Source organism: Carlito syrichta, unplaced genomic scaffold (assembly GCF_000164805.1).
Source record: "Carlito syrichta isolate Samal-C Ts95f unplaced genomic scaffold, Tarsius_syrichta-2.0.1 Scaffold305805, whole genome shotgun sequence".
Classification (NCBI taxonomy): Eukaryota; Metazoa; Chordata; class Mammalia; order Primates; family Tarsiidae; genus Carlito; species Carlito syrichta.
In genome coordinates this window covers 190,886-206,601 of record NW_007249901.1, presented here as the reverse complement: position 1 = coordinate 206,601, position 15,716 = coordinate 190,886, and the positions used below count along the sequence as shown (strand labels likewise).

General features: G+C 42.0%; 1 protein-coding gene across 8 annotated transcripts in view; it reads left to right on the top strand.

Annotated features, from left to right (window-relative positions):
* USP48 (ubiquitin specific peptidase 48) overlaps positions 1-15,507 on the top strand; it is a 103,110-nt gene extending 87,603 nt beyond the window's left edge. For 4 of the 8 annotated variants that reach the window (XM_021714841.1, XM_021714837.1, XM_021714840.1 and 1 more), the window contains 4 exons: positions 3,372-3,497; positions 5,668-5,716; positions 10,833-10,859; positions 11,921-14,592. In XM_021714841.1, the coding sequence (XP_021570516.1) occupies positions 3,372-3,497; positions 5,668-5,716; positions 10,833-10,859; positions 11,921-11,943 (225 nt within the window). In that variant the 3' untranslated portion in view covers positions 11,944-14,592. Of the gene's footprint in view, positions 1-3,371; positions 3,498-5,667; positions 5,717-10,832; positions 10,860-11,920 lie in introns of all 8 variants that reach the window. The other 4 variants (XM_021714836.1, XM_021714835.1, XM_021714839.1 and 1 more) reach the window with 3 other exon arrangements.
* Positions 15,508-15,716: the final 209 nt, after the last annotated feature.

Below are 15,716 nucleotides of genomic sequence, written 5' to 3'. Positions count from 1 at the left end.
TATTTGATAGAATTTTAAGTTATCTTTACCTTTCTTTATATAGTAGTACTTTCCAAATTGTCATAAAGGTTCATTTTAGATCATGTCCTCTCCAGCTCCCCTAAAAGTGTGCATCATTTTGCAAAACATTTCATTGGATGTAGTGCAGGTGTTATGAAAATGCTTCATGGTACTCTTATTTCTTGATATCAATATTAAAGTACTATAAGTGAGCATTCTAATGGTATATCTCAAACCTCAGGCAAAGGAGATGATAAATTCAAGATGTCCATGAAAAAATCTGGCTCCTAATCTGTTTCAGACGCTGATAGATATCCAAAGAACTGACCAAATTTCCTTCTTTGATACTTTTATGTGGCATAGTTTACTGGTCATACATTTTTCTTGTTGCTGATATTTATCATTGTAATTGAGGCAAAAGTACAGGCTTCTTTTGAGGGTGTTATGTGTTCCAGATTGTCCTGAGAACAGTATTTCCCTTAGTTGAACCCACGACTGTGAAAATAAACGTGTTGGTATAACATCTTTACTCTGTTATTGTACCTTTTACATCTAAGAAAGCTTGTTATTCTATCACCGGCTTTCTGCCTGTCAGTGGTAAACCTCGAACATTCAAAACCTCTAAATTACAAAACGAGCCCCTGTGGATAGACACATTTTAAAAAGCCTGTGCTGCTTTTATTGTGGACTACTATTTTTGAAGAATAAACCAGAAGTCAGCAGAAATAACCTCTCCATCTGGGAGCATGTTACCTGCACGAATGAGCTGCTGGAAGACAGCAGCTGTTCCTAAAACCCCAAATGTGCCCTTCTTGGATGACTCTCTGGTCTCCCATTCTTGCTCAAGGACCTCAGTGATCCAAACAGTCGAGAGAAAGGGCAGTAAAATGTGATTTTCCCCCCAAGGGCACAGTGGTGGGAATTTTAAAAATTTTGACTAGATAAGACCCTTTTGCCTGGTAACCTGGATAGCATTGGGGTTTGTGGTGGTTATGTATGTGAGCCTCAGCTGGTGGGAGTGGGTGATTTTTTTAAAGCATGCAATTCATTTTTGTGTGTGTGATGAAGCCTTTTCCTTTGGTGACACTGCACTTCTAAGTTAATAGGACTGTACCTTGACAAATCTGTAAATGTTTGATCCTAGACGTATCCACCCCATATGGCTGCTTGAAACCTTAACTTGCTTTTGCCTAATTGTTCATTCATCCACCTTTGATGACACAAAGCTGTGAAGTACAGTATATTCATCTCCTTTCTTCAAAGATGCTCAGTGCCTAATTGTATTATTTCATCTTCTCCAAGATAGGTCTTCCGTGGGCAGCGTTGCCTGCCTTAGAAAGGGGAACGTTTTGGCACAGAGGTGAAATGACTGGCAGCTGAGGCTCCTGTGTTTGATTTCAGCCCCACTGCTGTGGAGCAGCGGAGAACCGCTCCCCTCTAGCACAGGGTTTCCATTGTCCTATTGTGCTCCAGAGAACAGGCCAGCTGCACCCTTTCCATCAGCAGACCTGCCTTGAGTTCATTATACTCGAGCATTCTCGCATGTAGGGGACATAGTCTCATAGTCCTCCATGCCTTGGTTGGTCTGTTCCCTTATTCTGAAGCATCATCTTCTCCTCACTGTGAACCCTGTCTCAGCCCCTGTTGTAGAACTTACTGTCTTTGTTCCCTAGATCCTGCACATACATACCTTCTGCCAAGGCCTTCATGACTTCGTTTTGTTGTCACTCCCGTGAACCTCATAAAGTTGGAATTGTTCACATCTATATTCTAGCACCCAGCATAGTACTTGACATGTGATGGCTTCTTAATAAACGCTTCATCAGTTAGTGAATGTATTTCATTGTCCTTGTCTGTGCTCAGAATATAAAGTATGAGTGTCAGCCCCTTACTGATGGCATTGGTATCTGGGAGTATTTGGTGTTTGTCCAGTCTCATAGGGTGATGCCAAAACTTAGTGTTTAGGGAAATAAACAAGCATTTCTACAGTCAAGAACTGCGACGTCACCCACATTGAGTTAGGTCACACGCCTTCACCCTAACTCTACTTATGTCTTCACGGGTCCCTTTTGCTGACCCAGGGCTAGATGCCTCTGCTTGGTGTGTGTGTGTTGAGCTAGCTTGGATAGAACCATCCTGTTAGTACTTCCTGCACACCAGAAATAGGTGTGTTGCCGCACAAAGACCATTGGTGATGCCAGTGCCCTTGGCACCGCCAGCCACAGGTTGCTGGCACATCAGTCCCTGTTTCTTCTCAGGGCTGATGTCCTTCTGAGAAGTCCAGATAAGATTCTAGCCTGCCAGTTAGACCAGTGTTGTTAGCCTTATTCTCATTTGTGTGCTGTTATTAAAATCCTGCTTCAGGTTCCGGTCTCCCCAGCTTGTGAAGCTCTTGGCCCCTGTTACATAGCTCAGGGCTGATGTATTAGGCTCATTTTGTCTTTCCAGATCCGAGGAGTAGAATGCAGGAAAAGGCGGGTTGGTTTTCCCATAACATCATGGATGTTGGTATAATATAAGATACATAGAATATATCCAGTGGGTATGTAAGTGAAGTGTAAAGCACAATAAAGTGAATACTCTTGAACTTGTCCTCCAAGAATTAGAACAGTATTACTGAAGGTACCTGTGTTTGTCTCTCTGAGCCCAACTCCCACTTACCCTCCACGGGTAATTATGATTCAGAAATGATTTTTTTTAACATACCTTCCTGAATTTGATAAAACATTTAAGCATTATGCATACCAGTATTTCAGAATGTATTTAATTTTTAACACTTGGCCAGAACTGCCCTCCCCTTGAATTCATATTTTGGTTCCTAAAGACAAGACTCAGTCTCAGTATGTATGACCGTCCCAAGGGTTGACTTCTGTAGTCCACACCGTTTGCTAAAGGAGTAAAAACAGAAGAGAGAAAAGTCCAAAGGGGTTGCTGGTTAATTTGAAGATGGTATTAAGAAGGAACTTGGACTGGACTTTTCAGGAAAGGATGTGGGGCCTGGGAACAGTGAGCAACAGTGATGACATCACCCAGGCCTCAGTACCTGTCAGCCCAGCCTCACCTTTCATTTGTTTGATTTCTCAGACTCCTGCCCCCACCCTTGGGGAGGTGGTAAGTTCTAAAACAAGAGGGTCTCTGTGTGTAATTGGTTCCCAGTTTTCTAGCAGACCTCCTAAGGGTGTTCCTAGGTATCAGGGATGACTGCCTCGGTGGGAATATAACACGCAGCTGACTGCAAGCAGTGGTGTATTTTGTACTCTGAAGCCTTTTCACCTGTTTGTTTTTTAGAATCCATGCATGATTTATTCAGATGGGATATAGGTCTCAGTATTTTACTTTATACAGACTTTGTCTCTTTTATATTGGCACAGATCATGCATGCATTTTCAGTTGCTCCTTTTGACCAGAATTTGTCAATTGATGGAAAAATTTTAAGTGATGACTGTGCCACCCTTGGCACCCTTGGCGTCATTCCTGAATCTGTCATTTTATTAAAGGTAAGTGACAGCTTCTTAGCTAAGGAACTCTAGGTTTTAAATGGCACACACCTATGTGTAAACTGCGTGAACGACTGCTCAAAGAAACCTTGGGTCCTCGGTAGGGTGTGGTATTAAGTGACTGCTGTGAGTTTTTGCTGGCCTCTGGGTTATGCAGCCTTGGCTGAGCCCCAAGAGACTTAGAGGATATCAGGGACATCATCATGTCTTGTTCTTGTGTGTCATAGTGGGCTGTGGTAGTGTCATGGCTTCAGCAACTACCTGCACCCTGAGAAGGTGATGGTGATGGCTTCCTGCGAGCCTCTCCTGAATCCCCTGGCTCCGTATCTGTGCCTTGTGGGATCAGATCATATCATCATCTTTCCTGGTAGAGCAAGTGATGGTAGAAATCCCTCTTACCGACTGTGAAGCCCACACCTAATCCTATTTGATTTTCTCTAACAAGGGCCCCCAGTTTTCTCCAGATACAGATCTGTTTTTCATTCCCTTCAGGCTCAGAGGAAGGCAGGATGGGATGTGCCCCTCTGTGAACTGAGGATTGACTGTCTTTCCCAGGAGCAACCTTGTTGGGTGTTCTGCTAGCACCTGTTGGGTGACCTGGTCTCAGGTTACACAGATTCTGTGGTATCCCCACCCACAAACATTCGTTTTTCTTTGGATTAGGTGGAGATTCTGTTCTTAAAGCCATACTGACGATATACTGATGTCTGCAACTTAATTTGAAATATTGCCCCCCAACTATATATAGAAGGAGAGATAGATATGTGATCAGTATGAATAGTAACCAACTTATTTTACAATTTAAAATCGATCTCTTATTTTTAACAAAAATTTTATGAAAATCTGCTGCCCTTCTTGAGATTTTCATAATTTTTGTTAAAAATAATAGGTCTAAATTCAGCCTCCTCCCTAACCTTTTCCCTAACTTTTCTGGTTCTGCAGAATTGTTTGACCATCCTTCTATTAAAACCACTCCTCTTCCTCTTAGTTCAAAAGTACTAGCCAACAAAGCTAGGGAACAAGCTTAAAACATGAGGCTGTGTCCCAATAGTCAAAATACTAAGGTGGCTTAATGAGATTCTTATTCAGGATATGGAAATTGACTTTGGATTTCATAGATGTGGAAGGTGTTTTACAAAGTAGGGGCTTCTAAAATATTGTCAAAGAAAAAGTAATTGAACCAGCCTCGGTAGCCCAATCTTACCCTTCCTAGGGACCTAATTTAGTCAGTTCCCATTGCCTCTTGTTTCTTGTCGGCCAGAAGGATTCCCCATTGTGCCAGACATGTCATGTGATACAATAACTTTTCAGGATTTTTACTTTGAACTGTAAAATATATGCTTTTGATACTCCAGAGCCCCAACTAGTGTGATGAAGTTAGGCCCTGGAATGATGAAGTAGACCCATAACTTCCCATCCGTGTACACATACCCCTCATCCTACCACCTGTCCTCTCACATCCCCCCCCCATTAATTTTTTGCATTTCCTGGAACTGTAGGTTCTGTGGAATGATTTTGAAGACCTGTTGACTTGCCAGATCCTAGTGATCCTGTCTAAAATCCTAGAAACAGCCTGTATTATAAAGGGTTTGTACTTCAGATAGGCAGCTAGAGTCTGTACTAGTCATTGGCCTCTTTGCCCTTGCAGCTAATCTCACCATAACCTTGGACTAAGTGTGGGCTTTTGCTGGAAAAAGGAAGTGGATATTTTATTCTTGATGTTAAAAGTAGACACAAGTATTTTTTAACCCAGTTGGTATTTTGAGGGAACCAATCTTTTTATTTCTACCTAACTATCACTGCCACTATCAGCATCTTAACTCACATTGATTAAACCAGTTTTTTGTTCTTTCAGTATATCTAAACATTTCCATGTTTAAGAGTGGGAAGACAGTCCTTCCCACTCCCCTCAACGCCACCACCACCCCCAACCCTTTCTCCCCCCCACCATGTGTACACACACAATTTTTGAGGTGATGAGTCTAGACCTATAACTGGCAGGGCACCCATTGTTGAAGCTGGGCATCACTGGCTGTGGCTGGAACCAAGGTCTCTACTGGACAGTGTATTTGTGTTTTATAGCAATATCAGTATTTGAATCATAGGCCAGACTTCAGGTTTCAGGCATCCACTCCCTTGTGGTTTTGAATTGTCTTCATTTGTTTTCTAGGCTGATGAACCAATTGCAGATTATGCTGCAATGGATGATGTCATGCAAGGTAAAGACAAATTTGTTTTAGGAATCTGTTGATTAACTGTTAGAAGAAAGTAGGATTTTAGATATTGAGGCTTTAGTGTACAGTGCTTTTACTTTTAACCTTGAAAAAAGCTTTGACATGTTGTTACAGTTAAATACATTATTAGTCATAAAAGATCAAAGAAAACAGGGAAGATATCTACAAAAACCTGGACAGTGGAAAGCAGAGAGAATAGTAATTACTTAGCTTACCTGAGGAAACTGAAACAAATGTCAGCCTGTTGGTGGAGGTCAATCACAGTGCCCTGGACAAGCACATAGGAATTGGAGGTCCAGGTACCTCTGAAAATGGGAGTGAGATGTGAACCTAAAAACAGGATACTTCTTCAGAAAACTCTTTAAAAAGCAGTTAGATAACTCCCTATCCTTCACATCCATGTCACTGCCCCTTCCCCACTGAACCGCAGACAGGCAACTTGTTATATGTTTCAGCATTTTGAAGAAATTAAACGAAAGGTAGGAATGAAGCCTATTCCATACCAAATGGGAAACCACCCTAGCCCTTTGTTCAAGCACTGGCAGTCCAGTATTTACTCTTACACACAGGAGGGAAGAGGATTCCTTTCTAGGGAAATTGGCTGTGAAGAATTTTACCAACAGATATAAAAAAGCTGGATCTCTGTGATGAAGTGGGATTTCTCTCAGGGATGCAAGGATGGGTTCAACACAAGCAAATCAATAAACATGATGCATCAAATCAACAGAATGAAGGTCAAAAACTATGTAGTCATCTCAATAGACAAAGAAAAGACATTTGATAAAATTCAACATCCCTTTTTTATAAAAATTCTCAACAAATTAAGCATCAGCATAACATACCTCAATATAATAAAGGCCATATATGACAAACCCACGGCTAACATCATACCAAATGGGGAAAAGCTTAAAGCCTTCCCTCTAAGAACTGGAACAAGACAAGGATGGCCACTTTCAATACTCTTCTTCAACATAGTACTGGAAGTTCTGGACAGAACAGTCAGTCAAGGGAATTAATAAAAAGCGTGCAAATTGGAATAGAGGAAGTCAAATTGTCTGCCTTTGTGGATGACATAATATATGGGAGAAACCTAAAAACTCCACCAAAAACCTCTTAGAACTGATTAACAAACTCAGTAAAGTTGCAGGATACAAAAGTCAACATACAAAAAAATCAGTAGCATTTCTATATACCAATAATTAACTGACTGAAAAAGAAATTGAGAAAACTAGCAATATATATATTATATTAATTAATTATAATAACTACCCCCCCAAGATAAAATACCTAGGAATAAATTTAACCATAGAGGAAAACTATAAAACACTGATGAAAGAAATAGAAGAGAACACAAACAAATGGAAAGACAGCCCATGCTCATGGATCAGAAGAATTATTGTTCAGATGACCGTACTTCAGTGCAATCCTTATCAAAATAACAATGACATTCTTGTAGAAATAGAAAAAAAAAAGTCCTAAAATTTGTATGGCACCTCCAAAGACCTCAAATAGCCAGAGTAATCCTGAGCAAAAAGAACAAGGCTGGAGAAACTGTAAGACCTGGAACTGTATAACTACTAGAATTAAATATAGGGCAGATGCTTCACATGCATCTAGACAAAGATTTTATGGCTGAGTCCTCAAAAGTATAGGGGAAAAAAAATAAACGGAACCATATTAAACTAAAATCTGGCTCACACCTGTAATCCCAGCACTTTGGAAGGCAGAGGTGAGAGAATTTCCTGAGCCCAGGGGTTCAAGTCCAGCCTGGACAACTTGGCGAGACCTATTCTCTACAGCATATCCAAAAATTCACTGGGCGTGGTGGCATACGCCTGTAGTTCCAGCTACTTGGAAGGCTGAGGCAAAAGGATCACCTGAGCCCAGCAGGTGGAGGCTGCGGTGGCCATGAGCTTGCCACTGCACTCCAGCCTGGGTGACAGTGAGATTCGAACTAAAAACAATAAATGAATAAAATAAAAGCCTTCTGTACAGCAAAGGAAATAAGCAACAGAGTGAAGCGACAACCTATAGAATGAGATAAAATATTTGTAAACTTTTTGTCCAGCAAGAGACCAATATTTAGTGTATACAAGAAATTCAAACAACAGCAGAAAAAAGAAAATCATTAAAAAGTAGGCGAAGGATCTGAGTTTACATTTCTCAAGAGAAGACATACCAGTGGCCAGCAGGTATATGAAAAATTCTCAGGATTAGTAGTCATCAGAGAAATGCAAATCAAAACCACAATGTGATATCATTTTACCCCAGTTAGAATGTCTATTATCAAAAAGAAAAAAAATAACAAATGTTAACTAGGATGTGTAGAAAGGGAATGCTTATACACTCTTGGTGGGAATGTAAATTAGTACAGCCATTATGGAAAACAGTATGGAAGTTTCTCAAAAAACTAAAAATAGAACTACCATATGATCCAGCAAACCCACTACTGGGTATTTATCCAAAGGAAAGGAAATCAGTATATCAAAGGGATACCTGTTTCCATGTTTATTGCAGCACTCGAAACAGTAGGTAAGTTACAGAATTGATCTAAGTGTCCATCACTGGGTGAATGGATAAAGAAAATGTGTTAACCTATATGCAGTGAATTAAATGAAAATAATTTAAAAATGAAATCCTGTCATTTGCACAACATGGATGGAACTGGAGGACATTATGTTAAGTGAAATAAGCCAGGCACAGAAAGACAAATAAAATATCACATGTTCTCACTCGTGTAGGAGCTAAAAAAGTTGATCTCATGGATGTAGAGAGTAGAATGATAATTAACAAGAGGTTGGGAAGAGGGGGTGATAAAGAGAGATTGGCTAAGAGTACTACCATACCAGTATATTGTATATTTCAAAATAACTAGAAGATTTGAAATGTTCCCAACATACACACAAAAAAGGTAAACGAGGTGATGGGTATACTGAATATTCTGATTTGATCATTACACGTTATATGCATGTATCAAAACAGCACATGTGCCCATAAATACATACAGATATATTTTTAAGGCTTTTTTATCTCCCATGCACCCTTCAGTGAAGCCCCTGAGTGCCCACTGAACAGAGCTTTCTTTTTTCTTTTTTTCTTTTTTTTTTGAGTTGGAGTCTCACTCTGTTGCCCAGACTGGAGTGCAGTGGCACAGTCCTGGCCACCGCAGTCTCGACTTACTGGGCTCCGGCGATCCTTCCGCCTCAGCCTTCCAAGTAGCTGGTACTACAGGCACGCGCTATCACGCCCAGCTGATTTTTTATTTTTATTGTAGAGATGAGGTCTCGCCAAGTTGCCCAGGTGGGTCTCGAACCCGCGGGCTCAGGCAGTTCACTCACCTCAGCCTCCCAAGGCGCAGGATTACAGGCTGAGCCACCGAGCCTGGTGAACAGAGCTTTCAAACATTTTTTTAGTACCTCACACTTAGAAGGTAGAAATGGGCAATCAGACAGCTGATGAATGAGCGTGGAACCAAGAGATGTTGAGGGAATAGTGTAGAAAGCATAAGAGAGCTTTCAAATTACCTATAAATAATACAGAGAAAAGCATAAGCAATAGCAAGGACCCAGATAAAAGGAACATTTGGAGAACAGAAAAGAGTTTGTGGAAATAAAAAGAATTGCATATGTTTTTTGGTAGCTATTATAAATGAAAATAAATCCACGGGTCCGATACAGCAAGTGAAAAACCAGAGTTAAGAGGATCCTGAAAGCACCTAGAGGCATGGAGGGAAAACCAGTCGCATCCATAGGACAAAGAGCCAGGAAGACAGGATAAGGGAGCTATGCCCGCAAGATTCTGGGGGAAAGTGAGTTCCAGTCTAGAATTCTGTGCTACACAGACTTGATTCTGCCCTCACACCCGATGGCCCTTTGAACACAAGTAAGACCTCAAAAAAGTGCTGTGCCATTCACCACCTGCCAAGATGCTGGGTGAGGATGTGCTCTTCTTAAACAGTAAATGAGGAAAGAAATCAGTGGTGGAACCAGTAAACAGGGCATCCAGCGTAGGATCAGGTGCCCTAGGTGTTTGTGAAGGGAAACTCCAGAACTGACATTCTTCAGCAAGCCTTGCGGGTATCCGGTCCAGACTGGAGTGATAGGATGAGGCAGGACGGGAGGTGGACGTGATCATGACTGACTGCCTTGGAGAAGTCCCAGGTCTTTAAGATTCTGCACTGGAATTGGTGATAAATACAGAAAAAATGAAACACATCAGTAACACAGTAATTACCAAGCCCAGAAAGCCAAAGTCATACCACACAAGAGTTAGAACCAAGATGCACTAAGGTTCAGCTGTGAGCAGTATTAATGGAGCCCAAAACAATGGCAACACTGTAGAAGGAGTAGAAGGGAATTCTAGAGATCTAAAACCATCAAGTAGCGATATGAGCATGTTGTTTGGAAATGAAGAGGTTAAATACTAGAAGAGACTGCTACAAGAGTCCGGTGTTCCTTCTGGAATTTGGGAGTGGAGGAGGGGGAGACACACAAGCCCCCAGGAGTCAGTTGTGGTGTTTTCCCAAGGCCACTGCCCTTGGAGTGTGCACTGTGTGTGCCCTGCTTACAGACCATGTCCTACTAGCATTGACTTTTTAAATGATGCATATGCATTGTACTTTGATAAAAACAGATTGTCCTCAACATCCATAACTTCAAAAGTAATCATTACTTTTGTAATTAATTTGTAAGTAATTAAAAGTTATTTTGTCCGGGTGTGGTGGCCTATGCCTGTAATGCCAGTCCTTTGGGAGGATTGCTTAAGCCCAGGAATTCAGAACCATCCTGGACAACCAAGTGAGACCCTGTCTCTATAAAAACATTTAAAAATTAGCTGGGTGTGGTAGCATGTGCCTGTCATTCCAGCTACTTGGAGGCTGAGACAGGAGGATTGTTTGAGCCCAGGAGTTCGAGGTAACAGCAAGCCATGATCATACCACTGCACTTCAGCCTGGACAACAGAACAAGACCCTGTCTCAAAAATAAATAAAAAATATAACAAGTTATTTTAGACTTTTTGTCCTTAGGCATTGAAGGGATCTTACTACTGTCTGTCATGACAATTTTCAATTTGGAATTCTTTTTTTCCCCCCTTTTTCCAGTTTGTATGCCAGAAGAAGGGTTTAAAGGTAAGTTACATTTGTCATGTTTTGTTCATGAATGTCAGAGTCATCCTGTAATTTTCTATGAAAGCGAAGGCCATAATTTGATTTTAAAATTTAATTCAATCTGAGACTCATGACTGAAATTAATTTTACTTAAATGCATTTTTTATTCCAGCTGCTTCATTGTCTTTTTCACCACTCAGGCCTCAGCTAGGGCTTGTGTATTAGAACTCTCTTTTGCCAGATGCCTGCTCAGCTTTCCCTCTCTCCTTTTATGGGAGGCTGGGAAATTAACTAGTGGCATTTCAACATTTCTGCTTAACCTTTTCCCAGTTTTCCTACCAGTCCTCTCTTAGAACAAAATGGTTTGTGTGTAACTGATAAGAATTAGGGGTATAAGAATTGTCCAGTTTATATCAGGTCCAGTGAAAAGTTTAATTAATCTATTTAGAATTAAGGCATGTGTTGGATTACTCCTTCCAGTAGAGACACGGCGGTGCCTTGTACTCTATCTGGGCCACTGTAGTCGTTCACACTAATAATATTCATTAGTGTATCCAATCCAGACCTTTGACATTTACAGATTTGACTGTTGCCATGTGGATTCTTGGTGGCCACGCCAGAAGTCCATGGCACGTTGTGATTTTGCCAAGAAATGTATTGACTCAAGTACCAGGTGTGCTTTGCTAAAGCACAGGAGTGGCAAAGCTACCGGCCTAAATAAAGTCTTCCCCTCAGTGCAGCTTTGTCATCTGCATGTTACTACTGCAAAGGAACTCCTCATGTGGTCAAAACAAAGCAAGGAATTTCTTTATGTAGAATGGCCATCAAATGGAAGCATCAGTAAAGCCTGATTCATTTGTGTGAAGATGCACATAGGAAACACATGGCTTTTGACAGAAATGTGATTTAGCTGAAAGCCTGAAGTCTGCTGCTGTTTTTTCTTATCCTTCAACGCCAAGGGGCTGCTGTGTCCATTTATTAAATTGGATGGTCCTGTTGATGATGTGTTCTTGGCAGGTGGAATCTCTGAACTCTTGATTTGTAGTTCACAACTGTGCCTCCACGTGTGTTTCTTTTCTCAGGTACTGGTCTGCTTGGACATTAACCTTTGAATACTTGCTGACTGCTAAGAAATGACCAGAAGGGAAGAGAAGTTTGACATGCTAGGGCATTAAAGAAAAGGTGGATTTAAGAATTAAACCATGACATGACTCTTCCAAAAGGCAAAAATCCATTCAACAGTGACTGTCCCAAATGCCTTATGTCAAATAAAGCAGATTGCACTGATGGACATCAGACTTGAAGGACATGTTTCCAATTTTATATTTAAGGGAATGGCGGGAGGAAGGGGGCAAGTACAGACTGGACGAGTTTAGTAGCAGTAACAGTAAATCATGTTTACATATAAGATTTATAGTCATGGGAGGGAAGAAAGTTCTGTTATATTTCCTTGCTCGCATTTCATACCAGATGCGTTGGGCCACAGAGGATTTGTATCACAGTAGATGGGACAACATTCTGCTCTGAACGAAAAGTTATTCTTTAGAGACATAACTGCTTACCAATGCCTGTCTTGATCATATTCTACTTTCAATAAAGCATGAAAGTGAAGAACTTGCCGTAAGTGTGGAAAAGTGTCTTCAGATTTAGACTCCTCCGTGTCAGCTGCAGCGCCCCTGCCTCACACCTGCCCAGCGGGCTATCTTGGTGTCGGGGAAGGAAGGGGGACACACGTGTCTCCTGCCATGAGCAAGGAATGGTGTCTCATGTTTGGCTTCCGAGGCTTTTTGCTTTTTGGAGAACGTTGATTACATGTGCTAGCATCTTCTCCAGTTTCGCTATTATTCAGAAGTGGGAGATACACCTTGCACGTTTAAAAAAAATCTGACTGCCTTATCAGAAGAGTAAACCGGACTGAAGTACATTTGGATAACATGCGGCTTTTCTAAAATGTGTTCTTCTGCCCTCCAAGGCCGCTGATTCTTGGACCCCACCTCTCCCTTTGAAAGCATTCTTCTGAAATGCCCTGAGATGATCTCTTAGGTCACTTTGTTTAAAAAAGAGGATAAAGAGTATGGATGGGATGTGCTGCTTTATCCAACTCAGGATTATGGTTCTTAGCAACACACAACTGAAGCAATATTCTTGAGAATATTGAAGGATTTTTCAAATGGAACTTAAGACTGGAGTTTGTTTCTTTTAAAAAAGGAAAAATTGCTTTCTCTGTTGAGTATGTATGTATGTGTTGTGGCCGAGATGCTGACTTAGGCATCTCTCATGTTAACACTTTTCTTGCCCTTGGGTTTGTGCTGGGCTCTTTTTTTTTTCTCCTTTCATGAAAATTTGAACTCAAATAATGGGTGAAGGAGGCAGGTTTCCATTTGAGAACCGGTAACCTTGGCAGCATCCCTTCTGAATAGCTCTTTTTGTCAGAATAATTGTGGCCATTTGGTAAAATGCTAACTTGTGTTTGTGTTTCCCCTCTGTGTTTGCAATGTGTTCAGTCCAGGGGGTCTTAATGAGCCCGTGGGGGCGGTGAGAGCTGCACGCAGCACCCTTGAGCGTCATCCTGGGAGCAGCAGTCGAGGGACCATGGTTCTGCCTTGAGGTCGGCACAGGGGAAGGACTTGAAGTTGAGCCGATGGATACTAATCCTGATTTTTAGGTCTCAGTGTTTCACTTAGCTCCAAAGAAACGAAGCTGGAGCCTAAAAGTAATAACAAAGCAACTTGCTCTTTCCCAAGTATAAAGACATGCACTGGCGCTCACATGGGGCTTGGTGGGGCCGCTTCCTTTTCCTTATGGAGAAGCTCACTGGTTAGAGGAGAGTCTTTCTGGGGATTGGCAGAAACGTGTCAGTAGCCCCAGATATCAGACACCTTTTTCCCAGTTTGCTGTTAATAACAATTTTAAAATTTGTTACATGGATATTTTTTCCTCACGCAGTAGTACAAAATAACAGCCTTTTGCAAGTCTTCCAGGCTGATACCCATCCCGGCACCGGCTCCTCTGTTGTCTCTGCGCAGAAGGTCGCGTGGCCCTGAGGAAGCAGGTGACACTGCAGGAGTCCCTCCTCAGCCCCAGCAGTCTTCCTCCTGTGCCCACTACCTTGTTTTGCCAGTCCTGCTCTGGCAGACGCTGGGAAGCTGTATGACAAATGCAGTTGCTCAGGCCCCAGACCCACTGAGTCGGAGTCTGCATGCGCAGGCCACTCGTATGCTCCTCCTAGAGGTGTGAGAGCGCCTGGACTGGGGTTTCTTTCCCACCCACAGCAGGTAGAGCTGCAAAGAAATGTCCATGTGTGTTCCGTGGCGTTGCCTTGCTGCCTGATCACTTTGCACAAGGAAACAGGTACATGGTGTAACCTGCAGCCCTGTTCTTGTTTTGTGTTATTTACAGATGGATGGAGCCCACCTGTCTCCTGGGCTGCGACCACATTGAAGTGCAGAGCCCCTGTGGGGTTGTAGTGCTGCGTGTGCCCTTCCCGATGTTAGATAGGCCTCCGCATAAGGTGTGCAGCTTGGGGCTCCCCTTTTTATTCCTGACCATTCTTTAAGCCCAAACTAAAGGGCACAGCATCTACCATGTGGATACAGATTGTTACCATTACCTGAAATATAGGTTGCCGCTTGGGTGTCTTCACTCCCTGGGGGAATTAGCATCTTTCTGTGTATTTATGAACTTTGTTGTTTAGAATTACTGTTACCTTCCTGCTACATTAAAATGACATGAGTGTCTCTTTATTTCTGCGGAATCATAATCCAGAGTGAATTTTTTGTTGTTGTTATTTAAAGTGTCCAGTTGATTTTAAATGTCCAGTTGGTTGGTCTGTGTGGTCATGGATTTGCTCATCAGACCCTGGTTAGTATTGGAAGCTAATGCTCGGATGGAGTAACCTGTTTTAAATACCCAGGGGATGATTTCTCTCTGTCTAAACAATCTGCTGAAGTGAAATGAACAGGAAAGCCTGTCTTTCCTGTTCCAGAGTCCTAGAGGAGGATCATACCCTTTCTCAGGCATTTTGTGCTCAGCTTGTTCAGTGTTACAGGGAACTGAGGACAGAGTGCAGGTGGGCGAGCCAGCGTTCTCATGAAGATTTTCACCCTGTGATCACGCCCCGGCCCCCACCCCCTGTGAGATACAGGGTTTTATGAGCAGCCGCATTTCTAGTTGGGAAGCCTGGCACCCCTAGATGGCTCATAGGCAGAAATATTGGCCAAGGATTTGATTAGCAACATTACTGGAACCCTTTATTCATTATGATTACAAATTATAAACGTTTCTAATAATGGTAGGTACCACTGGGCTGGTGTCCCTGAGCAACAGTCAGGCCCTGTGTGTGCGGAGACGGTCTAGTTGGGAAGACAGCCACCTCTCTATTCCATGCATCCCCAGCCTTTCTGCCGGGTTTTCCATTCTGTCAATTGGGCTGGAGTCTAGTAGGTGGTCAGGTAGCACGTGCATGTTTAGGCAAGTGTTGAAAATGTGAAGTTTTAGAAGTTGGATAACTTGTGTTCCAGAAAAATGTCACCATTGACCTTGTAACTAAGGAAAGTCACTTACCTTGCATTGCCTTAGATTTCTTATCTATAAAACAGCAGTGTTTGCTGTCTTGTTTACCCTACCACACTCAGAGGATTAAACAATAATAAATATTGTTGAGGTAAAAGGCTTTGTGGTATTCTTTGTAATTAGCAAGATCCTAGCCTTTCTGTGGAGATGCTGTGGAATTTTTTTCTTGCAAGTCTTCAAAATGAGGTCTTGTAACCACGTAGCCAAACCACCTGCAGCCCCTTCTCTAAGAACTTTAGAATGTTCCTTTTGCTGGAAGCTCTTTGAGCTCAAATGATGAATACACAGGTGCTCAGTCATCCTGTT